The sequence below is a fragment of the Bicyclus anynana genome, chromosome 22 (genome assembly GCF_947172395.1).
Source record: "Bicyclus anynana chromosome 22, ilBicAnyn1.1, whole genome shotgun sequence".
Taxonomy (NCBI): Eukaryota; Metazoa; Arthropoda; class Insecta; order Lepidoptera; family Nymphalidae; genus Bicyclus; species Bicyclus anynana.
In genome coordinates this window covers 10,898,443-10,925,872 of record NC_069104.1, presented here as the reverse complement: position 1 = coordinate 10,925,872, position 27,430 = coordinate 10,898,443, and the positions used below count along the sequence as shown (strand labels likewise).

Below are 27,430 nucleotides of genomic sequence, written 5' to 3'. Positions count from 1 at the left end.
TAACGGCCTACTAAGGGTTAAATATAGTGGGTTTATTGCACTGACTTACAATGAACAAAAAAAATAAACCTTGGCTGAGTTTGTTGTAGGCTTTTCTCAGACCAAGGCGCGTTTGGAACCCTCGTAACTTTAATTTTAAGTATTCGACTTTATTTACCATAATTAAATTAAATTATGACATAACTTGACGTTTCAAAAGTGCTTGTAAAGTAAGCCTAATTGAAATAAATGAATTATTGAATTTTGAATTTTTAAATAACAGCTGTCAAAAATAGTATCTGCGCTAAGCCGGATATAGCTAAACTATAAAAGTATTTTGTTTACCACGGAACCGTAAAGAAGATCATTACTTCCATAATGAATTTCATCAGTAACGGTATTTACGTAAGCAAAATCACGGCGCAAAATTAATATAATACTCTTGGGCGTAGCGAGGTACGAGCAGGGGGTGACATAAGTACTGATCCCCCACCCCCCCCTAAAATCCTTCCATCCTTAACTGCTTATGTGTGAAACTTACTCAATTGAAGTATAGTTGGAGCCCCCCCCCCCATTGTATCCTAGCTGCGCTTATGATAACACTAAGCCAAGTAGCATACCGCTAGAGCGTCCTCTTGTAACGGGAACTCGTCGTAGTCCTTCCCAGCGAGCGGCGGCGACCGCAGCGCTGACATGATGGTGGTGATAGCTTCGCGCGCGCGGTTCGTGCGAGTCACGAACTCGCCGCTTCGCGTGTCCGACGTGTCCTGAGTGCAAACATGATGTTCAATAACCTTAATACACACACAACACACTTCAAAACCTTGGCCACCGTCAGAAGGTTTCTAGTCGTTCGGTATTTTACAAAATATATTTCGGCGAGTGTGCGCAGGAGTCACACTTCCAGACATCGGGTCGATTTCCATCTCTATGTCATTGACATCCCTAGAAGTCGTACGAAGCAATTTAAACATCTACAATTACATATACACGCACGTATCCACACGCACCCACAAGTCGCTCGAGTCATCATCATCATGATCAATCGATGAACGTCCACTGCTGGACATAGGCCTCCGGACTGCCATACACAATGGTCTACCGAACCGAATGCATCCAGCGAATTCCTGTTACCCGCTTGATGTCATGGTCGACCAATACTTCGCTTTCCGGCCCAGAGTCGCTATTCCTCCACCTTGGAACCCTAACATTCATCGAGTCTTCGAACTAAGAACACGACCTTTGCAACTCTTATAAATACTTCGACGACTGGTTCCTCTGCAAATCCCTATAGTTTTAATTCGATTATGCAGAGACGAGACAGAAGTCTCGGAGTCTCTGCAGCTCGAAAATAGGGATTTTAAAATGAATTTACAATTACATCCTGACTTTGAAAACAATCCCATTTTTAATAGAGCTGAGCCGAAAATTTAAATAATAATAAATTTTAAATTAACCTAAGCTGGCAATCGAACTTAAGATTTAAAAGACAGTATTACAAACTGCACTATATTTTAGTTAGAAGAGTAAAATTGAGAAGAAAACTTACCAACTTCTTCTTATCCTTCTTTGGCGATGTCGCCTCATAAGCGTCCCTTATCTTGCCAACCATCATCGCCACCTCAGTAGCTGCTTTCTCCGGAAAAGTTACTCTCTGAACCCGTAACTCACGGCACAAATCTTGTATTCTTTCCAAATCATTTTCCCGATCCAAAAGTTCAGCTTTTATATCACCGCCCTGTTTCATTTTCGCTTCGAAATCTGTGGATGCCCCCCATTTTTGTAAACTCTCTATAAGTTGGGTTAATTCTTTGACATCGTCCTCTGCTTTTAGGGCAGCGTTTCTTTTGGTCTCAATTTCAGACATAACCATGGTCCATTTGTTACGCAGTTTGTCCTGGAAATGTGTCTGGAGATATTCCGCCAATTGTGGGTTGTCTTTGTGCTTTGTGTAGACCAGACTGTCTCCGCGGGATATCAACGCTGCTGCGTCTGGAGCCACAGACCCTAGCTGGTTCTTCAGGATCTAGACGGGAATAAATCATGATCAAGAAAGGCAACACTTGTGTAGCTACATATAACTGAAGCATAAAGACTTAAATAACCCAAAAAGCTTATACTCAAGTCAATCGTCCTTCAATAAAAGCACACAGATAAGATTTAAAGCTTATAGTTCACATAAATTCTATGTGCAATCAAAGTAATGTATGGGAATGTAAATAGAACATCATACCCAAAATTATTTACGCGTCTTAGAACTGTCCTAATGCCAAACATAACAGAACTAGAGCTACGATAGCCAGACATAAGACCATTGAAACCTGCAAATATTTAAAGCCACCACAATCTTACCTCTATAATTGGCTACCTTGATTAGATGGAAGGAGCATAAGATGACAAACTTCACAAAGTGTCTGGTTACCACTAGAGCCTAAGATTAGCCAAAAATACTACTAACCTCTAGCCTCTTAGCAGGATCTCTTTCACTGGCTACTCCACCAACTGTTAACAACATGACATGCATCCGCCGCGCCATGCGTTCAGCCGCCGCTTCGAACCGTTCCAACTCATCGTCACACGCAGTTGGGAATCGTTTGCGTAGCTCCGACGTTGACTCGATGACTTCTGAGGTCTCGCTCATGTCGTCATCCATGGTGATATCGGATTTAGTTCCCTGGTGAGAACCGTTACTTAGAATCAAAAAATCATGAACATGAAGATCGAGATGTCTAGCAGTTTTTTTGTTCATCATGTTTCCATAATAGAGATTTAACTTAAAATCACAAGAATCATCAAACTCAAACGCAAGATACTGACGATTCGTGTCTAATGTTTGCTTGGTATTTAAAAACTTCGTGTACCGTCACTAAAATGAAAAAGCTCTCAATGACGAGTTGAATATAGAATTTTTGTTTTAGTTAATAAGTTTCCAAATAATAACAAAGTGATAAAAAATAGAATACTGTTATTATGTGGGTAGTATTTTAATCGGCTAGACGCGGCTGCGCCCGCGCCGTTATGTGGCAGTCCAGATTATAGACTAATCACGTATACAGTGTTTCATTTTTATCCATATAAATATTAGAGAAATAACAGTGGCGACGAGGATAAGATTACTTACTTCATAGAAAAAGGCTATTTCCTGGTTAAATGGCTAATTGTCCAAATTTTAATAAAGTCAATCAAATATTGCTGTTGATTATGCGTTTTTTTTGGGAAACGTATTAAGGATTCTCGGGACGAATATTGTTGTAAACTTATCTTTATCGTGATAAGTATAAATAAATGCATTAAATAGCTAAAACACATACCTGAGAATAGTCATCGGTGCGTTGATATTTTTCATTCACGGGTTTCTTATCTTTAATGGGTATCTGTGATTTTAGGCCTAGCAGCGGACTAGAAGAGGATTTACTCTTTGGCGACGGAGAAACCTCCTCATCTTGCGTTGGTTTGGGCGACATGGCCACTACTTGCACTTGCTTTTTAGCTTTGTCGTCTTTAATTGGCATCGACGTTGACAACGGTTCTTTTACATCAAACTCCGCTGCTGAGAGACGCACCTACAAGTGTGTGAATTTTAGAATTAACTAAAGTTTAAAAAAAAAATTTTTTTTTTAAAGAACCGATTTCAATAATTCTTTCACCAACGGAATGCCTTAGCTAATATAGACTAATTTTATCCCTACATTCCTACCGGAACGACGAGGGTGATACTGCGAGGGGTCCGCTAGTATAATAAAAGGAGTAGTGCTACATCTTAATACCTCAACAGTTGACGGACCAAAACTAAGGCCAACCTAGAATTTAGTGACTAACCGTAGTCTTTGACAGAGCGACACACAACAATGTTTTGGCTTACTTCGTCTACCTGAGGCACAGATGGCCTTACGTGCCTGTAATTTCACCGTCAATCACCCTTTACTGGAACACAGCAATGCGGAAGAAAATGCGGTATATATATTATAGTAACAGATTTCGCCTTTACTACCGCATTTTGAACAATATTATGTCTTATGTTATTCAAAGTATCATAAATAGTAACTTGGGTAAATTTTTCATTTATTTCTTAAGTAACTGCTGCTTGGCATAAAAAACATTAATTTGTAATGAAGCACGCTCACTTTAACCTTCCTAATATGTCCCGCTCGAGAATAAATAAAAAAAACACAGCGGTTATTATTAAAAGAATATTATACCTGCGGTGCATATTCTACTTCTGAATATATGACTTCTTCTTCCACAGCACTAACCGGCTCATTATCAGCCGATTCCGGTTTAGCATTATCTATTTCTACAGCTTTACCACCATCTAAATCTTCTACTGTGTCAGTTGCTAAGGTCTCAGTAGCAGAAGGTTCAGGCAACGCAGCCTGGTCTTTAGGAACCTCGTCCAATATCAAATACTCATTGACCTCATCCCTCATCAAATTCATTTGAGCTTCGTTTTGTCTTACGGCTAAATCGTACAGTAACGGACATTCAAGATTCACTCCTTCGAAAGGTGTTGGAGGCGGTGTTCTCATAGACATATCTTGGTCTTGCTTCTCTAATTCCGGTATTAAATCAGGAACATCTATCGACACTTTCATAACTTTAGCTTTCTCTGCATCGTTTTCACCTCTTCGTTTTAGTATTCCTAGTGTAGGTTTCATTCGCTGTTCAAATGTTTTCACTTCGACGACAAAAGTTTTCGGCTCTGACCCCAAATCGACTGACGATCGTTTCGAATCACATTCTTCTTCGGATTCAATGGATTCGTTTTCCGTATCCTCAATAATGTTGACAGTTTCCACAGTTTGGGGAATAAATTCCATAACAGTTTCCACGGTATCAGACGGATATATTTCCATTGGCTCTATAGGACTGACTGTAGATTTCACGATTTCATGTTCTTTAACTTCAACGACATGGCAAGGGTCTTGCTTAGCAGTTTTAGGAGGTAAAGGCGGCTTAGGTTCGATTTTGTTCTTAGATATTTGTGTAAACAAATCGCTATCTTTCAATAGATTAAAAGTGCTACTGTCCTTCCGTGACGTATCCGGAGTAGATGGAACGGAGCCCATTACAGAAATAGATCCCTCGATAGAATCTGTCGACATTGTACTTGTGATGCTATCTGTCATAGGACTATCGGCTTTCTTTTTGCGCCTTTCTAATGAAGATCCTCTACTTCTGTTTCCTCCTTCTTTGACTTCTTTTTTAATAGGAACAGGACTTTTCAATGCAAGAGGTATTTTAGACTTTTTAAATTCCGGCCTCTCAGTTTCAGGTGAGTTTACCGGACTTTCTAATCGTCTTTTGATCGTGTCAGTCACGTTTTCGTATTCGATTATTGTTGTTTCTTTATCGTCTGTACTTGTTGCGGCCTGCAAGCACAAACCGACGTAAGACTTGGTACGTTAAAGTTTGTTAAGACTTGTTATGTACAGGTTAGTCGATAGTCAATGATCCCATTCGGTGTAACGATCGAGATAATCTTACAAGTATGCATGATTCCCAAAGCATCGCATAATGAGTGAAAGCATGATCCCTGCGACTCTTTGAGCCTTTTCGCTGTGATATGGTCTTTATGCTGTGATACATTAAGCGTTGATACACCACACAAAAATTACACCAACACCATTTCACTTATTTACACACCTAGTTATTTACAAGTGAAGTATCGCCATAAAAATTTACAGGAAGTTTACGTCGATTCACGTAGCATAGTGTTTTGTACGTTTAGATGTTTTTTTTTAGTAATGGAAGTCACACAACAAACCGTATAAGTACTTTTTAGTTTATTATAAACTAGTTCACTTGCACACTCATGTAAACAATTCACTGATAAACAATACCAAATGCCGGCCGACGAAGCGTCTACGTGCTATCGTGTATAAACAGTGACAAAATAAAAGCATAAATGAAAATTTTTGCGGAAAAACTAACTTATACGATAGGAAAGTTTAAAAAAACACCCACAGAAACAACAGATATGAAATCCAAGCACAAACATATTAAAGTTAAAAACATTAATTCGATTAAATTTACATCCATTAAATTACGTAATATAATTTTTTGTACAGCAATATACACAATTCTGGGATAGTCTTTTAGTGCAATATAATACAACAGTGATACCATTAAAAAATACTACGTAATTTATGGATGCTCTTTTGTATTTATGATTTGAATTCAGGGTGACTTACACCAAATGTAGACATTACTAATTCGAGTATATAGAGATGACTGGATGATTTTTATCCTTAGATCAATTTGCGGCAAACTTTCATCAATCTAGTTAACTTAGACAGATTTACAGAAGACGTCGAAGTTTCTACGATTTAGATGTTTGAATAACATTTACCTAAATTTTTAAATTGATTATCGATGTCAGTATTTGAGTTTTCAATACTTAATTAGTTGATGCAAGTCACTCTTAGCATTAAAAAATATCTGTTTAGTATAAATAAGAAAATTACTTACAGTTATCTTCTCCAATATTCTCTCCCATTGTTTCGTTAATGCTTTATTGTCCATATTCTCTACATCGCTCGCTTTCCCTCGTACTTCAGTTTTCAGCAACCTCAATTTGGCAGCAGATAAAGTCTCAGGACTCTCCAACTCCTGTTCTATATCATTTAAGTATCTTTGGAGGGCTTCCACTTCAGTCTCTTTCTTTCCTAGGCCATGCCGCTTTAGATTGTCCCATCTTGTATTTATATCGTCTATCTGTTCCCTAAGACTTTGAAGGTACACCTGGTCGCAATTTTTGCCAAATTCCACATAATTTGCGTTCAGTTTATCCTTGATTGCCTCCATTCGGGACATTTCTAGTTCTAGCGTTTGCTTCCCAACGTTTCCTAAACCGTGAAGCCATGATGTGAGAGACTGTAAATCATTTTGTATTTCCCTAGCTGTCAGTAAAGCTGTCTCTAGCTTGGTCTTCGATTCAGTGACGTGGGCTCCGAGTCTGTTGTAGAGTTCTTTCAACATGTCAATCTTTTTGGAGAATTCTTGTGGTTCTGTAACTGCCTTCTCTTCGACCATCTTACGACCGGTCTTTATTATGGATTCAACTTCGGATTTGATTTCACTCAGTGTACGGTAGAATCTCTGAGAACAATAAATATTGTAAGTCAGGAATTATTATGTATTTTATTAATTTCCATATTCAATTGAGCATTTAATTAATAATTTGAAACACAAGAGAGTGTATATTTACATTAGGATAATGATTGATACCAGATCTTATATACAACAGAGTGTTGTATATAAGATCTGGTTGGATCTATAATTTTTTCAGGGCAAAAAATAAGTATAATTTGACTACTTTTATAAGTCCATGTGGCTTTGGATGTAGTAGTAAGACAACAATTGGCAGACATTAGTGTTCAATCTTATAGAAACGAAACGAGCTTTCAGTTATTGTACACAAATGCGCCTGTAGGCGTAACATGCGACTAATAACATATGAAATGAAATGAAATGAACAAAAATCAACCAATAGCAGTGCAACGAAATATCGCTGTCTTTCTATGTTGGGACGAAAGTGATGGATTGGAACAAAACAGTCGCCATTGGTCGACATTTGTCTATTTCTTTTCACGAGATATGTCTTTAATCTCATGCTAGGTCGACAGGTGTGTTACTTTACCACTACATCCGAAGCCAGACGGACTTCCCAGAATGTCGGGATGATATTTGACATGCAGGAAGATGTTATGACGTAGGCATCCGCTGAGAAAGGATTTTGATCAATTCTACCCCCAAGGGGATAAAAGTTTGAATGAAACTTTGTCAATTGCGGCGATTTGGCTGAAATTTGGAATGAAAATAGATTTTACTCTGGATTAACACATAGGCTACTTTTCATCAAGGAAAAATTCATGGTTCCCGCGGGATTTGTAAAAAAACTGAAGTCGCGGGCGGCTGCTAATATTAGAATATTTTTGCTGCAGCATTTAAATACAGTGCTGTGAATTAACAAATTCGCGCCAAAACGTTAAAAATTTTTAATGACAAAAAAAATCTTACAATCCACTTGAAAAATCCGACGCACAGAACCAAAATGAAGTGAAAAAAATACAAATTCATTTCCAGCGCGGATACTGGTGACTGTAATTGGTCAGGTTAGTTAGTCGTCTAACGGTAGCGGAATGCTCGGGCGAGGCGATCGCGGCTGAATCAATCGCGTAACTCCATTGTACTACGCCGATTGATTGTAACCACTGATGCATGATTCTTTTGGAGGTGGTATTTTTTAAATCATAAAACTGTGATTTATCTATGTACGCAAAACTAGTGGCCCGCGATTTTACCCGCGTAGATTTCATTCCTGTAGGAATATCAACATTATTTTTTTTTTACTATTGCGCTAGCCGTAAGTTTAGAAAAATAAACAAATGGAAATTATTAATACATACAATAAAATAATAATTCTAGACTACAAAATAATCTCTTTGCCACATTGTTTAGTTGTAATTGTAAACTTTAACTTAATCATTAATTTACTTTATTTAAGTGGTCAGTTCTATAGTTAAACTTTCCTCTTGAGTTTTAGTGTCGTTTGGAAGTGTCGAGTGAAAAATTTCTTAAATTAACCCATGATTCTCAAACATATATTACTGTTTTTTATTGTTAATGGTAATGCATGTATTTCAAAATATCTTTTCAAGTAGGCAAATGTAAGGCGGTACGTACAGGCGTATAAAACGGATAAACTTTATCAAAACAGAATTTAATTTTCTTTAAATTTAATCAAAAAATTATTCCTTATATGTATTTAAAATTTACAGTAGACGTCGGAAAACATAACATGAACATTGAACAATATTATACTTTTCATTAAGATGCCCACTCCAATAATTTGTAAATCATGCAACAAATGCCCAGAATCCTTTCAACCGCCGCACGATACACAATAGTTTATTGAACTGCTCATCGTACTTATTGATGAGATTAATATAAACGCATACATCTAACTGGATCTATACGAGTATGCGTTTTGCTTCAAAGTAGACGTCACTCTTTAGATGTTTCTTTTAGGGTTCCGTACCTCAAAAGGAAAAAAAGGAACCCTCAAAGGATACTTTGTTTATCTGTCTGTCTGCCTGTCAAGACCCTTTATTTCAGGAATGCGTGACTTGAAATTTAAACCTTAAACTTAGGTCTACAGTTCCATGAAGTTGTGACAAAATCAAACGTTTTAGTTTACGTAAAAAAAATACGGACGATTATTTAGCAAAAAACTTATAGTTAGATCGACTCAAGGGAATCAAAACTTCGGACACTTTCCGTTGCCTAAAACTATGAAATTTGGCAAGTAATACCCTAAAGAAAGATAATAAAGACCACAAGTACAAGAAAAAATCTCAAAACTACACATTTGTAATCAAATTTTAAAAACAGGTCTATGAAATTTGGAAAAAGCTCGGCAAAAACTACAATTCGATTGAGTTTCTAAAGTAATCTTTTACTACTATTATTAAAACTGGTATATTTCGGACCCTTACTCCAAGTACTATAATACATGGAACATTTAGTTAGTCTTGTAAAAAAGGGGAAAATAAAAAAAAAGTCTTGGTCAAAAAAGTCGGCTTGACTTTCTCTGTTCTCTTTCATAAACTCGCAAAAAATTGCAGCGATTGGCTTGACTTTCTCTATATGTTTCCTATACTAATATCATACAGAGGAAAGATTTGATTGTATTTGTATGTTTTTGGCTTTGGAACTACTGAACCGATTTGAAAAATTCTTTCACTGTTGGTAAGCTACAATATCCCCGAGTGCTATAGGCTATATTTTATCCCCGTATTGGAACGGGAACCACGCGAGTGCTACCTCGTGGCGTCTGCTAGTCATAAATAAATATCATAGCAATAAAACATTTGATGAAGTACAGCTTTTTTAGCTGAATAAAGGATTTTGTTATTATTATTTTTTTCCCTATTTTTTTTAAATTTTCTCCTTTTTTTTTAAATTTTTAACAATGTTATACATAAAATATACAAAACACAATTAAAAACTTATAAAAAAAATTCAACCCTCCCGGTGCAGGACATTTGAGTACCCAAGCAACCGGTGGTCAGGGCTCCAGAGTGAGGAACCTCCTCACTATACGCGCCGTCTCAAGAATATCGCCTTTTGTATCCGACTCTTGATCCAACAGTTAAGCGAAAGCTTCTTAAGGTGTTGGTCGAAGCTTTTCGCTATAAGACCATTGACTGAATCAACTATCGGAGCAATAATAGTTGACTCAACATTCCACATGGCGGTAATCTCGTGAGCAAGGTCCAAGTATTTTGATACTTTTTCTTTTTCGGCTTTTACTATTATTATTATTAAGTATATTTAGTAACCCTAAACACATCAGAGGCTTCGAAACACCAACCGCAAGTCGCAACCGCTAATTGCGTCCCGCCACAAATCAACGCCAAAACTGATATTAGTTTGCGGGAACTATAAATTCGTGATACTAAATATATTATGAACAATAAATTATATCCGATATTTGGTGTTCTACTAAATATAACTTAATTTTATACTAATATTATTATATTACTTTGACGGCCTCCGTGGCGCAGTGGTATGCGCGGTGGATTTAATGACGGAGGTCCTGGGTTCGATCCCCGGCTGTGCCGATTGAGGTTTTCTTAATTGTTCCAGGTCTAGCAGGTGGGAGGCTTCGGCCGTGGCTAGTTACCACCCTACCGACAAAGACGTACCGGCAAGCGATTTAGCGTTCCGGTACGATATTGTATAGAAACCGAAAGGAGTGTGGATTTTCATCCTCCTCCTAACAAGTTAGCCCGCTTCCATCTTAGATTACATCATCACTTACCATCAGGTGAGATTGTAGTCAAGGGCTAACTTGTAAAGAATAAAAAATAATAATAATAATGATGATTTTTAATTTTAAATTTAGTGCTAGAACTCAAAGTGTATGTGTAGTGTTTAATTCCTTAATTGTATATTATAATGCTTCGATGTTTAGGTACTATTTCGATCGGAAATGGCCAATATAAAAATGTATCTATACTAATATTATAAAGCTGAAGAGTTTGTTTGTTTGATTGAACGCGCTAATCTCAGGAACTACTGGTCCGATTTGAAAAATTCTTTCTGTGTAAGATAGCCCATTTATCGAGGCAGGCTATAGGCTATATTATCCCCGTATTCCTACGGGAACGGGAACCACGCGGGTGAAACCGCGCGGTGTCAGCTAGTAAACAATATTACTTACAAGACAAGTCCTCAACTGAGCTCTTACAGCGTCGGGATCCGCGGCGCGTAACGACAACGCAGCGGCCGCGCCGCGCTGTACTTCACGCAACGCGTCAGTCGCACGCGTCAGTCTTGACGCAAGTCGCGACGCTTCAGATTCCGACTCCATTCCGGACACGGTCACGCTGTTGGATTCTTCGTCCTGTTCTTTCTTCATTAGTTTGAGTTGGTCCTCTGTTTCATTTAGGTTGCGCTGTTTCGGTAAAAGATATTTTATTTATTTATTTTTATTTATTTGGGACAGAAAACATTTACATATTAGAGAATAGCAAAAGCTTAAATTACCATGCAAAGGAGTTAATAAATATGTAAACAATAACACTATCCACGAATTACGCAAATTAAGAATTAGGGAGTCACAAAACATACCTATAAATGACATTTACAAGACAAACAAGGAAAGTGGTTAACATAAAACAGGGAATAGAAGGAAAAAGTACACAAAAGACAATAAATATTGATCTTATTGATTGATTGATATATAATAAAATATTGATCAAATTCATTTTTAATAAGCCTGTATAGTTTGTTTCAATTAATATAAATACATATATAATAGCGAAAGGTCAAGAAATATCAAAAAGTGCTTGATGTACATGGATGAAATTTGACAGGGAGGTAGTTTATAGTTAGTAGACGTTCGGTAAGAACGGATTTTGCAAGAAGGTCGGATTAGGGATTAATATTTTCCCTATTTTTACACCTGACCAAATACTTTAAGTAAGCCAAAAGCCTCTATTAGAAATTGATAGGGAAATAGTCTCTACGGAACGGGTGGGAGTCGATCCCTAGACCAGTCGGTTTTGAATTTGGCTCCTAAGCCTAAACCTTTAAGTCTATTCCGAGCGCATTACTAACACTTGACAAACAATGTCATTCAGTATTTTAGGAGTATTTTCGCTTGAGTTCGAAAATTAACTCAAACTTTTAGTACTAAATCAGTTCAGAGTGCCAAAATAATAGATGACTGATGATAACTATAATCGGAGCGACGTTACCGCTGACACCTAAAATCTTGTATTGCGCAGCACCATATATATAGGCACGATGTTCCGAACGTCATAAAGACTGCATAATGGTGTAGTGGATGGATGGATGGATGGATGGATGGTTGGATGGATGGATGGATGGAAGGATGGATGTATGTATGGATGGATGGATGGATGGATGGATTGATGGATTGATGGATGAATGGGTGGATGGATTGATGGATGGATAGATAGATTGATGAACGAATGAATGAATGAAGCACGTACCCGAACGTGGTCCAACTGGTCGCGCAGGCGGTCGGCCGCTTCTAGCTTGCCCGCTTCGCGATACGCTTCCACTTGTTGTTCCACCTCGCGCAGTACTTCGCGCTGCGCTGCGAACTCCACGGGCAACTAAATAATTGGGCATGAAATAAAATATAAGAGAATGATTTACTAATAAAACTAAATAATGGTCGTGCGAGAAGTCAATTTGAAAAAGAAATATTTGCCTCATCTTTTAAATATGACCAATATTTCCAATCCCCTACAACTAGTCGGGAAACACTGCGAATTGACAGTCAATCCAGCGGGCGGGGATCGAACGACCAATTTGAAAATTTGATCAAATATTTTCCAGTTGTAGGATCCATCCACGGCCTTGCAGAAGGAAGGATCACGAACTTACACTTTGTACAAAATACAATATTATTTATACCTAAATTTTTTTTTTAGTCTATAGTTATACTTTATAGGCTCATCTTTGAAGGCCCTACTCTGCAAAGCAGTCACAAGTTCAGGCTTCAAAAGTTGTCTATTGGCTAAGTGGGAGATTGGGGGACTCTTCACATATTATACAGGCGTTCACCAAAGGGGGGATAGATGTAGGTAATGTAGGTACAATGAAGGCCCTGCTCTGCACAGCAGTCACAAGTTGTCAAGCTTCAAAAGTTGTCTATTAGCTAAGGGGGAGAATGGGGGACTCTTCACATAACCCAACGGCGTTCAACGAAGGGGGGAAAGATGTACAATGAAAGCCTTCTATTGGTACCTGTTGCTCGTCTATGGGCTCGTCTCTGAAGGCCCTGCTCTGCACAGCAATCAGCCACTGCTGCAAGTTGTCGAGGGACACTTCACACCGCGCCGCCTCTCGAGCCGCCGCTTCCAACTCTGCGGTCCTGTCTGCTGCCTGTTTTTTTGACATTTTTTTTCTAGTCAGGTATATAATTTTTTTTTTTTTATTCTTTACAAGTTAGCCCTTGACTACAATCTCACCTGATGGTAAGTGATGATGCAGTCTAAGATGGAAGCGGGCTAATTTGTTAGGAGGAGGATGAAAATCCACACCCCTTTTGGTTTCTACACGGCATCGTACCGGAACGCTAAATCGCTTGGCGGTACGTCTTTGTCGGTAGGGTGGTAACTAGCCACGGCCGAAGCCTCCCACCAACCAAGGTCAAATCGAGGCCAAATGCGTAATATAAAACCATTGTTTGCTATAGACAAACGTTACCATCAGGTGAGTTTGTAGTCAAGGGCTAACTTGTAAAGAATAAAAAAAAAACGTGGAAACTCTTTATTACAATAATATCATCAATAGGAATGCAAATTTAGTAAAATCTCGCCCTGTGTCAATGTAAGAAAGAAAGAAAGAAAGAAAGAAAGAAAGAAAGAAAGAAAGAAAGAAAGAAAGAAAGAAAGAAAGAAAGAAAGAAAGAAAGAAAGAAAGAAAGAAAGAAAGAAAGAAAGAAAAGTTTATTCAGAATACACATCATACAAAGAAAAGAGAGAAAAAAAAACAATAAATTAAATACATTGCAACTTGCATGATGTGATCCTAAAAGGGTCACCACTCAGCATATTGCAGTGTCCGTAAGGATACCGCGCTGATCTTCCGTGGAGCCATTAAGGTGACGTTGACGACCATTAAGATGTATGGATGGATGGATGGATGGTTTGATTGATGAATGGATAGATGGATGGATACCTGTTTCTGCAGCGCCTCCCAGCGGCGCGTGAGGGCATCAATCTCGGCTCGTATCCAGTTGGGCATGATGTGAGCGTCGGCGAGCTGTCGGCCCACCGCCTCTATGCGCGACATGCGCTCCTCGCTGCGGTTGGACACGTAGTTCTCCAGGTCCTAGACAACAGAAACTAAAGTTGTACAACATGGCCAAGTTATGGTACGATTAGATGCTTGGCAAGTCTCGACAAGCATCTGTCAACACAGCATGCAGTGTTTGATGAGCTTGTCGCCACTTTGAGCTAGTGAGCTTTTGAATACGCGGTTCTGTTTTGCGAGTCCAACACAAACATACAACATCCTTCGATGTTACTACGCATATCATTATATGAACTCAAATAGAACTCGTCCTAAACATCGACGTGTACTCTCGTTTCTTTGGTGAGTCTGACACACATACACCAATATACCCACACATACACGCACTGTCTTTATTACGCCATTTACTCTGATAACTTACATAGAGCTTGTCAGAGAACATCACCCTGGGCTCTCTATTCTACGTCTATTTGGATAGTCTGACACACATTTAACTATACACACGCACGCACGCACGCACACGTACGCACACACGCACGCAAATACACACGCACGTATAGACGCACGCCTTACACAAACATACATACGCCTTCACCCATAGCATCCGCCATACCGCCGTCTTTATGACGCCATTATCTCCAATAACTCACATAATATAGCTCGTCAGATATATCTTCAGCATCGGCGTGGGCTCCAGCCTCTTTGGTAAAGTCGCCGCTGCAACCCACCCAGTCGTGGACGGCCTGTTGGGCGAGCCTGGTACGTAGCTCGCCCGACACGTGCCACATCTCTACGCTCCCACGCACGCGCTCGCACACACACGCACGCATGCAATCACACACACACGCCCACATACTGTCTTTATTAAGCCATTATCTCCATTAACTCACATATAGCTCGTCAGAGATGTCTTCAGCATCGGCGCGGGCTCTCGTCTCCTTGGTTAGTCGCCGCTGCAAGCCGTCCAGCCACGCCGTCTGTTGAGCGAGCCAGGCTCTCAGCTCGCCCGACTCGTGCCACGCCTCTGCTAGGACCCTGTTACAGACAATTAGAATTAAAGCTTTTATAATTAAACTATTGCGTATAGTGATGAACTACGGATACGAGACCTGGTCGCTAACTGTGGCCCTCATAAAAAGGCTCAAAGTCACTCAGCGGACGATGGAGCGAGCTATGCTTGGGGTTTCTCTACGGGATCGAATCAGAAATGAGGAGATCCACAGCAGAACCAATGTCACTGATATAGCTCAGCGAGTCGCGAAGCTCAAGTGTAAATGGGCAGGCCACATAGTTCGAAGAGCTGATGGACGTTGGGGTCCCAAGGTGCTGGAATGGCGACCCCAACTAGGTGGACTGACTCACATCAAGCGGGTTGCAGGGAGCCGCTGGATGATGGCGGCTCCAGACCGTTGTGTTTGGAAGTCCATGCAAGAGGCCTATGTCCAGCACTGGACGTCCATTGGCTGACAATGATGGCCCATAGTCAGCGACCAAATCTCGGATCCGTAAGTCATCACTGGCAACACGCACTGTTCGAAGACTTTCGACATGACATAACTACTTAATCGTAATGAAGATATTGTGTTTAAAGTGTTAGATCTAAATATTAATGGTAACAACTTACTTGTATCTTTCGTAAACGGAATGTGTGGTTCTCGTCCATCCAGCGTTCAGTTGAGTGAGCCGTCTGGCCAACGCTGGAGCACTCTCCGCTGCTAGTAATGCTTCGTTTCCTAAAAATAACATAAAATGCAATAATAGTATCGTCGTCGTCGTTATCAACCCATATACGGCTCACTGCTGAGCTCGAGTCTCCTCTCAGAATGAGAGGGGTTGGGCTAATAGTCCAACTCCTCTCAGAATGAGAGGGGTTGGGCTAATAGTCCAACTCCTCTCAGAATGAGAGGGGTTGGGCTAATAGTCCACCACGCTGGCCCAATGCGGATTGGCAGACTTCACACACGCAGAGAATTAAGAAATTCTCTGGACACGTAATATTTAATTTCTTAAAATGCACACAACTGAAAAGTTGGAGGTGCATGCAACGGGCCGGATTCGAACCCATACCCACCGGCATTGGAGGCAGAGGTCATATCCACTGGGCTATCACGGCTCTTGGCTTATTTAGTTTAGTATATGTAAATTTTAGAAATCTACATAATATTAAAATTTCCTTAAAAGACTTTACCATAATAATATAACCTGTTGTTTCAAAAGTTCTTGTAAACTAGGCCTACTTGAAATAAAATAAAAGAGTTTATTTGATGATATTACTTCTCATTCTGAGAGGAGACTCGAGCTTAGCAGTAAGCCGAATATGGGTTGATAATGATGATGATGATGAAACTAAATAAACAATCATCGAATTAGATACCATACTTTAACAATAATTTGAAAACTACTCACCATCCTCATTCAAATTCCTGAACTCGGGCGTTTTGTCATCACACTTGTCCTTCAAAGTCTGAAACCTTGTCTTCATCTGATACAACTCAGCAGAATCGGTGATATTACATTCATCCTCCTTAGGCATCTCATCTTCAAGATTCGCCAACCATTTCTCCATATCATCTATTCTACGGAACAACCCTTCGGACTTCTCTAAAGAACGCCTTAAACCCTCGTTCAGTTTCAATGCAGCCTCCGTGATGACGTCATATCGTTTACGCAACTCTTTAATGTCCGTTTTCAAAGATTTCGACAGTGAATCGTCGCAGTCTAGTATTGTTTCTTTGGTTTCTTCGATGCTATCTATTTTCTTTTTGTACGTAGTTTGTTGCTCGTAGTATTTCTGTAGTTAAATATTATTTTTTTAATCTTACGATATACTACGAAATGCGCATTTCATGGACCATAAACATAGATCATCATCATATTTTTAATGATCCACTAATAAGTAATTACCCACAGGGGTAGGCCTAGCGATTGAAACTCTCAATCTGAGAATGTCTACCTACGGCTTGATGAGTATATAATGTACTGAGGTGTAAAACCGCCCACATCAAAACTCCAGTCTGTTACGGGTTTCCCGATTACTATAGGGTATTAGATGAATTGAGTTTAGTTGTTTGTTAGACAGCGTGTACACCGTCACGCTGCTAGTCGCGTTAGTACAATAATGTTTTGTTGTAATTATCAATAATGTTTTGTCGTCGTCAATTGATTAGTGTGGGCATGTAGAACATGTCAAAACATGGCTGGGAAGGTGAGTGTCATTGCTTTCTAAAGGGATCCCTTAAACCTATACTCAAGTCACAAGTCCTGGGTCCTGCTCGAGGTGTTTCCTCTACCACAAAATAATGGTACAATCACTGTAGCTAAAACTCGTCGTCATATGTATATTATTGAGAATTTCTCGGGAAACTTAACAAGAATCATGATCGTCATTAGCTAAGTTCTAGACCAAGCAAAAATATAGATAATATTATGTAATCCAAAAAATACATTCTCAAAAGACATTTACACATCCAATAAAGCTACTTACATTACTTGTGTCCAATAGCCTTTCCAATTCCTGTACATCGCCAAAAGGCACGGATTTGTTGTTATCCACAAATTCTTGAACTTTATCCAACCACTGAATCATTTCTCGTTGTTCAGATTCCAGCTTATCTAATAGTTCTATACCTGAAAATTAAATATTTTATTTCAAAAAGATTTTTTAAGCTACAATATATGGTCATTTAAAAACAACAAAAAGCTTGGCATTTCTGCTTAGGTCTAAAACCAAAGCACAGATATAATAATTATATTGTCTTCGCTTAAGCTTACCTTTTTGATTTTTAACTATCTTCTGTTCCAAAATAGTTTTTGAATCACAGAACCTCATGACGAGATTTTCTACGCTGCTCCTCAAATTCAACTCCTCTACACTCCCTTTCTCGTACTTCTCCCTTCTCTGTTTCACTACACTGTCATAAGACGCTTGCAGATCGTCGAATTGTTTTCGTATCTGTTTTAATTCTTCCAATTTTTTACTCATTTCGTCTTTCGAAGATATTATCGCGTGTTCAGCAATTATTTGCGATTCCATATCTTGTATCTTTCTCTGGACGATTTTGTATTCATCATCGCTCTGCAATGTCGGTGTTCTTTTGTTCAAAGCTATCTTGATCTCCACTTCTCTCTTACTGAGATACGTCAATAGCTCTTCGAAGTCTTCGTTAATTCGTTTCGAATCCCTTTCGATTTCGTCTTTGTGCGATTTCGATATCGATTTCGTGAGTAATATTATAGATTGTGCGTTTAACTCCTTCAATTTCATTTCTAACTGTTTGACCGCGCGTACTCTGTTACGTAAATGTATCAGTTGATTGTTAGTCGGCGGTTCCTTTAGCATTTTGTCCTTCCATTTATGGACGTCGTCGAGTTCCCTTTGCAATACTTCTACGTTCTTGTAGAAGTTTTCCTTGTCCTCTAGAAGGTTCAACATGTTTCGTATGTCTAGAAGAGTTTTTTGTATGCCCTCCCATCGTTTCTTCAGTTCTTCTATACTGTCCGCGTGTTGTTGTGCCTCTTCTGAAAATAGATGGTTATTTCAAACTTTGAGTTGAATAATAATTAGTTGTTCATAAGACATTCAATTTGTAAATATATACAAATAATTTATTTATTTTGCTATTATCTGCTGCACTTTGTAGAGTCAACATCTCCTGAGGATGCTCCGGTTCCGGGGTGAAACGTACTTAGAGAGTATTTTGTCGGACCTGCGTGACGTTGTCGCATAGGTTCGCCGGCTTTTGGCGGATAATAGCAAAATAAATAAATTATTATATATTCATGATGAAAAGTAATGTCTGCTTATATCTAACATTCAATTTGTATGTATGTCAGAATTTCAGCTATCGTGAGTTACCTCGTACTAACTGTTTAACTTCGAAAGTAAATTTGTCTGTTTCTGATTTTGTCTATTTGTTCACGCCACCTAACTGAACCTAATAACAAGGGATAGGCCATAGGTCGAAGGTCACTTTGTAGGACGTATTTATTGCAAGCATTATAAAGTGTAGATATAATTATAAGCGTTAGTTTTCCACTAACCACTTTTATAGTTAACAGTTGGGTACTAAATGGTAAGCGTAAAACTCTTCACATCATCTATCTACTGTTCAACTATTTAAAAAAGACCTTTTAACGAAGATTCAGAAACCTCTGCAAACGCCAATCGTATCTCCTCGCTTTCCCGCGACTGGTCGTTCTTGTAATGTTGTAAACTCAGACCAACTATTGTATAGGACCTGCCTCGCTAGGTGCTACTTTTCTGTCAAAGTATACGATCAATGCGATTATAAATCTAATGCGATTATAAAAGTTGTCTCTATAGAATCGATGTTAAATAATTGTAATCGTGTTCGTCGGTTAAAGAGCTCCGTAAAAACACCTTTTTGTGTAGTTGAATAGTGTAAAAAACGTACAAAAACTTCTAGTTTAGTATAAGATATATACCAAATCTAAGCTCGTTTTCCTCGGAAACTGATAGACAATTTTGTTTGTGACTAAGAGCGATACAAGAGCGATACTAAGTGCGATACAGGTCCTTCTATAATTGGTCTGAGGTTGTAAATCAACTGGTCGCTGAGTAGTTTACCTCTCAGCGAAGAGTCGGCAGCCAATCGCCTCTGTATCTCCTCGACGTTGGCGAAGTCTGCGCGCTGCTCCTCGCTCTCGCGCTGCACTCGCTGCAGCAACGCGCGCGCTGAGTCGCGCGACTGGTCGCTCGATCCTTCACTTAGCTCTCTCATGCACTGGAACACAAGATTAACAGTGGAATTAAGTGCTAGTACTACTGTTTACACACAAAAATATGGAGGAACAAAACTTTGAAACACAAATTTCCCCCACATTCCATGCAGTGAAATATTTATTTTAATTATCGAGGATTGTGTATGTTACCGTTAAATTATAAAATACGTTAGTTTATAATCTCACTCGTGCTATTATAATCTGCCGTTATATTGTGAGCTGAAAATACTGATTACTATTTAACGTGTTATTTTTTCGGTATATTATAATCTATCGGAAGTGAAACCGCTAAATTGCGATCTTAAATGTCAACTGTCTGAACTTGCCCTGATTGGTCGGCCTTACAGTAGACCGTTCTGTGTCCATAGACTTAGGAATAAAAGATAAATAAAATACTTCAAGAATTGTACCATCACATATTCAAATAAAATACTTCAAGAATTCAAATAAAATACTTCAAGAATTGTACCATCACATATTTATTTATTATTTATTATGCCTAAAGACTGACCCTAAATAAGACCTAAGGACACCCGAATTGTCATGTTCTAACCTAACGTAACCTAACCTAACTTTAGATTTGACTGAATTATATTTATAATTAACAATAACAACAGTGTTGAAAATTAAGTGTTTAAATTAAGAAACGCACTGGCCATCCCTCCGATTTGTTTCTTTTTTATTTGATTTGTCCATTGTAATTTTTTACTATTTATATTATGTCCGCTGTAATATTTTTGTAACTCTATGGTAAATTTATCCTGATTGACAATTTTATAGTTTCACTACCTATAGATTATAATATACCGAAAAATAACACGTTAAATTGTAATCAGTATTTTCAGTTCACAATATGACGGTAGATTATAATATCACGAGTGAGATTATAAACTAACGTATTTTACAATATAACGGTGACATATATAACATTATTACTTATTCATGGGTTTCTCTGTTTTTTATATCCCCAATGTATATTGAGATTGCATCCAAAAGGAATAAATGGAATTCAATATGTTTAGTAGCTTGCCTCCATCACTAAATGCATCCACCTCTACTATTTGCCTTCTTTCTTCTTCAAGGTCAAATAAACTAAACTGTCTATACCGTCTATCTATACAAAATTAATATTTTCTAATAACAAGAGACACAGTGAGAGCCGTGATAGCCCAGTGGATATGACCTCTGCCTTCGATTCCGGAGGGCGTGGGTTCGAGTCCGGTCCGGGCATGCACCTCCAACTTTTCAGTTGTGTGCATTTTAAGAAATTAAATATCACGTGTCTCAAACGGTGAAGGAAAAACATGAGGAAACCTGCACAACGGAGAATTTTCTTAATTCTCTACATGTGTAAAGTCTGCCAATCCGCATTGGGCCAGCATGGTGAACTAATGGCCTAACCCCTCTCATTCTGAGAGGAGACTCGACCTCAGCAGTGAGTTGGTAATGATGATGATGATGATGAATAACAAGAGAAACCAGGAATGAACTTTCGGAGATTGTGAATGACTAACTTACATCAGCTAGAGCCTTCTCAGTGAGTTCAGCCCAATTGTCAAACACTTTGTATCCAATCTGGAAGTCGGCGCTGGACTTATCGCTAAGGCGCGGTTTCTTGGTGCGGTGGTCGAGTTCTAACGTGGTGGTGGTCGTTGTTATTGTGGTGGTACCATCCGCACTCGATTCCGTTGAGATGTCGAACTCGAAACCTAGTTCTTTGATCTGCAATAAAGCGAATTGTATTGCTGTAAGAAATGAACAGTTTTAGTTTATTTCTTTTTTAAACCTTTGAAAAAATTCAAGATTCTGTCATGTACACACATAAGCTTCTCTGACTGGGTGCGTTTGATCTCATATAGCATCAATTTTGAATGGTTTCATATTTAATCTCATTAAGCAACAATTTTAAGTTTACCACTTTAGTTATCTTTTTTTTTTCTTTACAAGTTACACCTTGACTACAATCTCCCCTGATGGTAAGTGATGATGCAGTCTTAGATGGAAGCGGGCTGACTTGTTAGGAGGAGGATGAAAATCCACACCCCTTTCGGTTTCTACACGGCATCGTTACGGAACGCTAAATCGCTTGGCAGTACTAGCCACGGCCAAAGCCTCCCACCAGCCAGACCTAGACCAATTAAGAAAATCTCAATCTGCCCAGCCGGGGATCGAACCCAGGACCTCCGTTTTGTTAATCCACCGCGCATACCACTGCGCCACAGAGGCCGTCAAACGTCAAAAAAATCACGATTCTTTCACAACCTCTGACTTTGAATAACTAAGGACGTGTAAAACTACAGTCACATAATTCTACAAAATGTGATGTCATTTTAAACATAATCTAATACATATGTCGTAGACACCTTAATAATATTCTGAACCAGTGAATCTAAATGCAAGCGTTGATATCTCTTTCTCGTATCAATCTCATATTCAAAGTCACTTACTCTGTCAGCTTGCACTCGCAGGATCATCTCCAGAGCGTCGAGTCGATCGTGCAGCGCGTCACAGTCGTCGGCCAAGCGCTCCGTCCCTTCAATCGCTGACAGCCGCTGCAGTAGCACAGCGAGACCGTGTCGTTGCGTCGCTAGAGACGAGCTACAGCGCTGCAGCGCTGAAATGCGTTCAAGGACTTCTCCGATCTCGCTTGCTGGGTATGCTTCCATCTGGAAAGAAATATAACTCCATAAGATTGAATACTTCGATTTTAAATCAGAACAATTTCTCTCATTACTTTATGTCTCCTTTGACCAAGTCCTATGGGATTCAGAGACCTCAGACTCTTGTCTGATTCAGACAATTCGAGTTAACAGGGTTTGCTTATAAACACTCACACCTTTGTGACTGTGGCGAGAAATCATTTCTTGGTCACTTAACCAAGAAGCGACGAAGATGCTGTGCACAGATGATTGTGATGCCCATATATTTATTATCTGCGATTGTCACTGTCCAAACATTAATTTATTTTTGAAGAATAACTTCTTTACTCACACTTGTTTTGGGGAGTAATTTGGTAAATGCGTTGCTAAAATTGTAATCGGGCGATGCGTGCTGCCATCTACAGGCATAGTAAAACAGTGTTATTGTAAACTACCAGTAGATGGCGCTTTTATAGAACTTTGAAACAATACCCTTTTAGTACACTTCCTGTTGCGATATAGTTATGCCTGAGGCTCACAGATGGCGCTATGTTTTTTTTTTTATTGAAAGAAGTGTTACTTCAGTCATGTGGTCTACACTCAGACCAATTATTGTATAAGACCTGCCTCGCTAGACGTTACTTTTCTGTGAAAGGGTCAACGATCTAATGCGATTATAAAAACTGTCTCTATAGTATCGATGTTAAATAGTTGTAATCGTGTTCGTCGGTTAAAGAGTTCCGTAAAAATACCTTTTTGTGTAATTGAATTGTGTTAAAAACGGGCAAAAACTTCTATTTTAGTGTAAGATATATACTAAATCTAATATCGTTTTCTTCAAAAAATGACAGACAATTTTGTTCGTGACTATGAGTACGATACAGGTCCTTCTATAATTGGTCTGAGGGTCTACAGCACACTCGTTTTTTGTAACAGACTATAACTTCCAGAGGCATGCTTAAGATCAGAACTCTGAGCTAATCCTCAGCCTCTGATACACCTGGCTCATACAGCACCTGTTTCAGGTCCGCTTCCAGTGTGTGCACTTGTTGATGCAGCTCAGCGCTCTGCTGGTTCAGCTCGGTGCTCTGCTGGTCGAGCGCGGCGCCCCGCTGCAGGCGCTCGAGGCGCGCCAGCGTCCACTGGCACGCGTGCGACCAACGCTCGCCCAGAGCTCGCAGCTGGTCTTCGATCTCTGATACACCTGGTAACAAAGTAAAAAAGAGGGTTATTCAATTCTCAATTTGATGATTTTTGTAGTAAAACTTTTTTATGCACACTCGACTTGAATAAATAGTTGGTGAATGCATAAATAAAAGTGTGATCGAACGATGCTTCCCTTTTCTCCTCATTGTGTAAGTGCCGTAGGCTCTTTAGGGGACCTCAGCGGCGTCTCCGGGGGGTTTGGGCGAGCGCCAAAGCATCGCCTGATGGAACCCGAAGGCAGAAACAGAGTAGATAGGCGGAACGACTCTCTAAGGGCGTCTCCTCTGCGACTCGGACCTCGGCTTAGAGAGCCGTTCGGGGAGGGTGTTTTGGCCTAAGTGTATCAGTCCAGGCGCCCCCGAGATCGTGAGTTAAACACGTCTGGGTGACATCAGATATCGAGGACCTCGTCTTCGCCGGCGAAAACGCTGTGTAGCTTGTGTTTGTGTTGCCAGGGAAGCAATGTCGGTCGTTATGTCATTGTCAGGATCGTAAAGGACGTTTTTCGGGCGTTTTTCGGACGACAATCAGCGTTGGGATAGGGGAATGATCGTTGTCGATCATTGGTCGAACTGTGCCGAGGCCTTGCCTCCTTGCCCCGTCTCGGGTAGGAAGCGGAGGAACTTACTCTCCCTGTGGTTTCTTCGAGTTTCGGGGCTTGCCTTTGGGTCGGGATGAAGTTTAATGCTCCTCAGACTGCGATTTGTCACTAACCTGTGCTAGGGCTGTCTCCTCCAGTGGTTTGTCTCACGCTGGTAACGACTTGGTCGTCATCGTACACGGACACACACTTTGTACACTTCAATAACCTGTTGTGATGGTTGCGTCTCATAGATGGCGCTTTTTTCCCATTTTCGAAAGAAGTTTCACTTCAGTCGTGTGGTCTAAAGCACACCTGTGTTTAGTACAGATAGAGATGTACAGAGTAACTCACTGGCCAAGTGAGCGTCGTCGTCGTCGACAACGAGCACGCAGTCCGCGAGCGCGTCCACGAGCGGTTGCTGGCGCCGCAAGTCCGCGTGAAGCGCCACAGTGCCCTCCAGCGCCTCACTCGGCCCGGACGCCTGCTCCTCGGTCTCCATGCGTGACATGCGGTCCTCTGTTGACGTCAGCCATTGGCTGGAAACAAACAATTACAAACTTATTAACCATGAAGCAGTGGAAGATCTACCACCTCGAACACATTTTGCGAAACGATAAATACCGTTTGCTTCAAAAAGAGAAGTAGGAGAAAGGAAGAATTCCCGGCTACGAAACATAAGAGGAGTGGACTGGCATAAAAACAGAAAAGGAAAAATTAAGAAAGCTGACCACCGATCCGACCTTAATTAATGGAAAAGCACTAAAGAAGTAGAAGAAACAATTACAGCTTTAAATACAGCGGTTTAAGAACTTTGCGGTCTAGATTCTTACACACTTTAACCATAGGACTACTAGATTTCTCAGTAGTCTGCACTCTTAAGTAGTCGATATCACTTGGACCTGTGCGAAACGTTTTGTTTGTGTGTTCCTACGATGATAAATGTTTCCTCCCATTAGTTAGTAAGGGGTTCGCTGTCACTTCGAAATTTTAACAAGGGTTCGTGGAGCCGAAAGTTTGAGAAACCCTGGTCCAGAGGGATATTTTTCCTCTCCGCCATACCGAAAGGCGTTGAGTTGCTGATGTTGAGCCCGCATCAGCGCACGATGCACTCGCGCCTGTTTGTCCATAGCGCCCAGACGCAGTTGTTCCCAGCGTTGGTTTAGCAGACGCATTTGGAGCCGGACCTGGAAATATCACAAATTGGGTATTTTTCACTGTTATTTCCTTTATATTCCAGGAATAGTTGAGCAAGTGAAATGAAAAAAACAGCTGGTTGGTAACAATGTCTGATGATCCTCCGACCTCCTAACTTTGGAAATGTCGCTTCGATTTGCTATGGATTATTTTATTAGATTAGAAAATTATATAATAGGCTACTTGCCTCTTTTGTAAACAGTGTTTAAACTGAATTATGGAAGTATTATAAGCTATATTTTATTTTGTCCCGTCAATAAAAACCAGTAAAAAAATTAATATAAATAAAAAAATATCTACGTAAAATTTTAATAAAACATTAGCAAGTGACGTCATTCATAGAGATAACAGCGTAATTGGCGTTTGCAGTGATGCGATATATCACGTCACCGCAAGCGCCAATCACAAACCGATGCCTTGTAGCGAATGACGTCACAGTTTATGATTGGCGTTTGCGGTGACGTGATAAAAATACAATTTTGTTTCATAAAAATATTACAATTACGAGATTATTTTCACAAATTAAAATGTGATTAGTTTTTAGGCATTTATACTGCCTAAATGCAAAAAATCTTCTTAGTTTTATACAGCAGGCGACTAGCCTATTATTATAAGTTATTTAATAATATGTTAAACATGCGGAATCTATTGAGGGTTACCCGTGAATGCTGATTGGTAAATTAGGATTCAAGGTTTACCTCATTCGCCTCATCTCTTGATAATGCTTGCTCTCGGACCAATCGTGCGCCCTCTTCCAAAACGGCACCGACGCGACACTGTTGTTCAGACAACTCCAACAGGAATTTCTGAAATTTATAACATAAATTACCATTATTATATGAATAAATAAATAGCCTTTTTATTTTCTCATCTTCACAAAAATTTTACAATTGATTTGACTTAATGTAAAGTTTAATTAATTACAATCTTTAAAACAACACATTGAACACCGTATTATATAATAATATTATTATTACATGTAGGTATTAATCATTGACATCCAATAAAAAATACATGTTATTATTATTAATATTCTATTAATTAATTAAAGTGATTTGTTTAAGCAATAAATCTAAAAATATACATTTTATTCATGTATGATTATTATATGGCGCCAAAATTATTTTTTTCCAATCAAAGTCTTAAAATATCTGACACATTTCATTCAAAACAGCGCTTATATGAATTTTACTAATATTATAAACGCGAAAGTTTGTATGGATGTTTGTTACTCATTAACGCCGCAACTACTTAACCGATTTGGCTGAAATTTAAAACGAAGATAGATAATACCTTGGATTAACACATAGGCTACTTTTTATCTTGGAAAAATCCATGGCTCCCGCGGGATTTGTGAAAAGTGAATTCCACGCGGGCGAAGTCGCTGGCGTACACTTGTGTATACATAACGTCACAAATGTCAAAAGACACTATTGGTTGGTTGAACTAATGTAAAAGAACGTCATTTTTCGAACGGACCAATAGCGAATAGTATAGTCCGATGCAAACATTATGACGTCACGAAAATTGCTTGGCGCAGGTTGTACATATAGTACGCTAAAGTAAGCGTGAAGCAAGTTGAAAATGTCATAAAGTTTGCATCATAGAGTTAGGGTAGAGGTAGTGTAGGGGTATAATAGCAGTAGGGTAGGGTAGGGTAGGTGTAGGGTAGGCGTAGGGAAGAATTGCACATTAGTAAAGCGAAGCTTGACCTGGTACACTAGTTTTTTAATAAATGACGGCCTCCGTGGCGCAGTGGTATGCGCGGTGGATTTACAAGACGGAGGTC

The 27,430-nt window shown here is 39.4% G+C and overlaps 1 protein-coding gene across 5 annotated transcripts in view; it reads right to left on the bottom strand.

The window, feature by feature from the left end:
• LOC112053903 (dystrophin, isoforms A/C/F/G/H) overlaps positions 1 to 27,430 on the bottom strand; it is a 702,364-nt gene that overhangs the window by 644,346 nt on the left and 30,588 nt on the right. For 4 of the 5 annotated variants that reach the window (XM_052888348.1, XM_052888349.1, XM_052888347.1 and 1 more), the window contains exons 9-30: positions 26,340 to 26,447; positions 25,507 to 25,631; positions 24,799 to 24,983; positions 23,675 to 23,862; positions 22,467 to 22,685; positions 21,538 to 21,741; positions 19,865 to 20,021; positions 18,049 to 18,795; positions 17,762 to 17,904; positions 16,684 to 17,068; positions 15,902 to 16,010; positions 15,168 to 15,312; positions 14,203 to 14,355; positions 13,267 to 13,404; positions 12,504 to 12,629; positions 11,207 to 11,440; positions 6,448 to 7,077; positions 4,179 to 5,348; positions 3,291 to 3,542; positions 2,438 to 2,653; positions 1,529 to 2,005; positions 600 to 746 (exon numbers count right to left, since the gene is read on the bottom strand). In XM_052888348.1, the coding sequence (XP_052744308.1) occupies positions 600 to 746; positions 1,529 to 2,005; positions 2,438 to 2,653; positions 3,291 to 3,542; positions 4,179 to 5,348; positions 6,448 to 7,077; positions 11,207 to 11,440; positions 12,504 to 12,629; positions 13,267 to 13,404; positions 14,203 to 14,355; positions 15,168 to 15,312; positions 15,902 to 16,010; positions 16,684 to 17,068; positions 17,762 to 17,904; positions 18,049 to 18,795; positions 19,865 to 20,021; positions 21,538 to 21,741; positions 22,467 to 22,685; positions 23,675 to 23,862; positions 24,799 to 24,983; positions 25,507 to 25,631; positions 26,340 to 26,447 (6,258 nt within the window). The remainder of the gene's footprint in view (positions 1 to 599; positions 747 to 1,528; positions 2,006 to 2,437; positions 2,654 to 3,290; positions 3,543 to 4,178; positions 5,349 to 6,447; positions 7,078 to 11,206; positions 11,441 to 12,503; positions 12,630 to 13,266; positions 13,405 to 14,202; positions 14,356 to 15,167; positions 15,313 to 15,901; positions 16,011 to 16,683; positions 17,069 to 17,761; positions 17,905 to 18,048; positions 18,796 to 19,864; positions 20,022 to 21,537; positions 21,742 to 22,466; positions 22,686 to 23,674; positions 23,863 to 24,798; positions 24,984 to 25,506; positions 25,632 to 26,339; positions 26,448 to 27,430) is intronic. The other variant, XM_052888351.1, reaches the window with a different exon arrangement.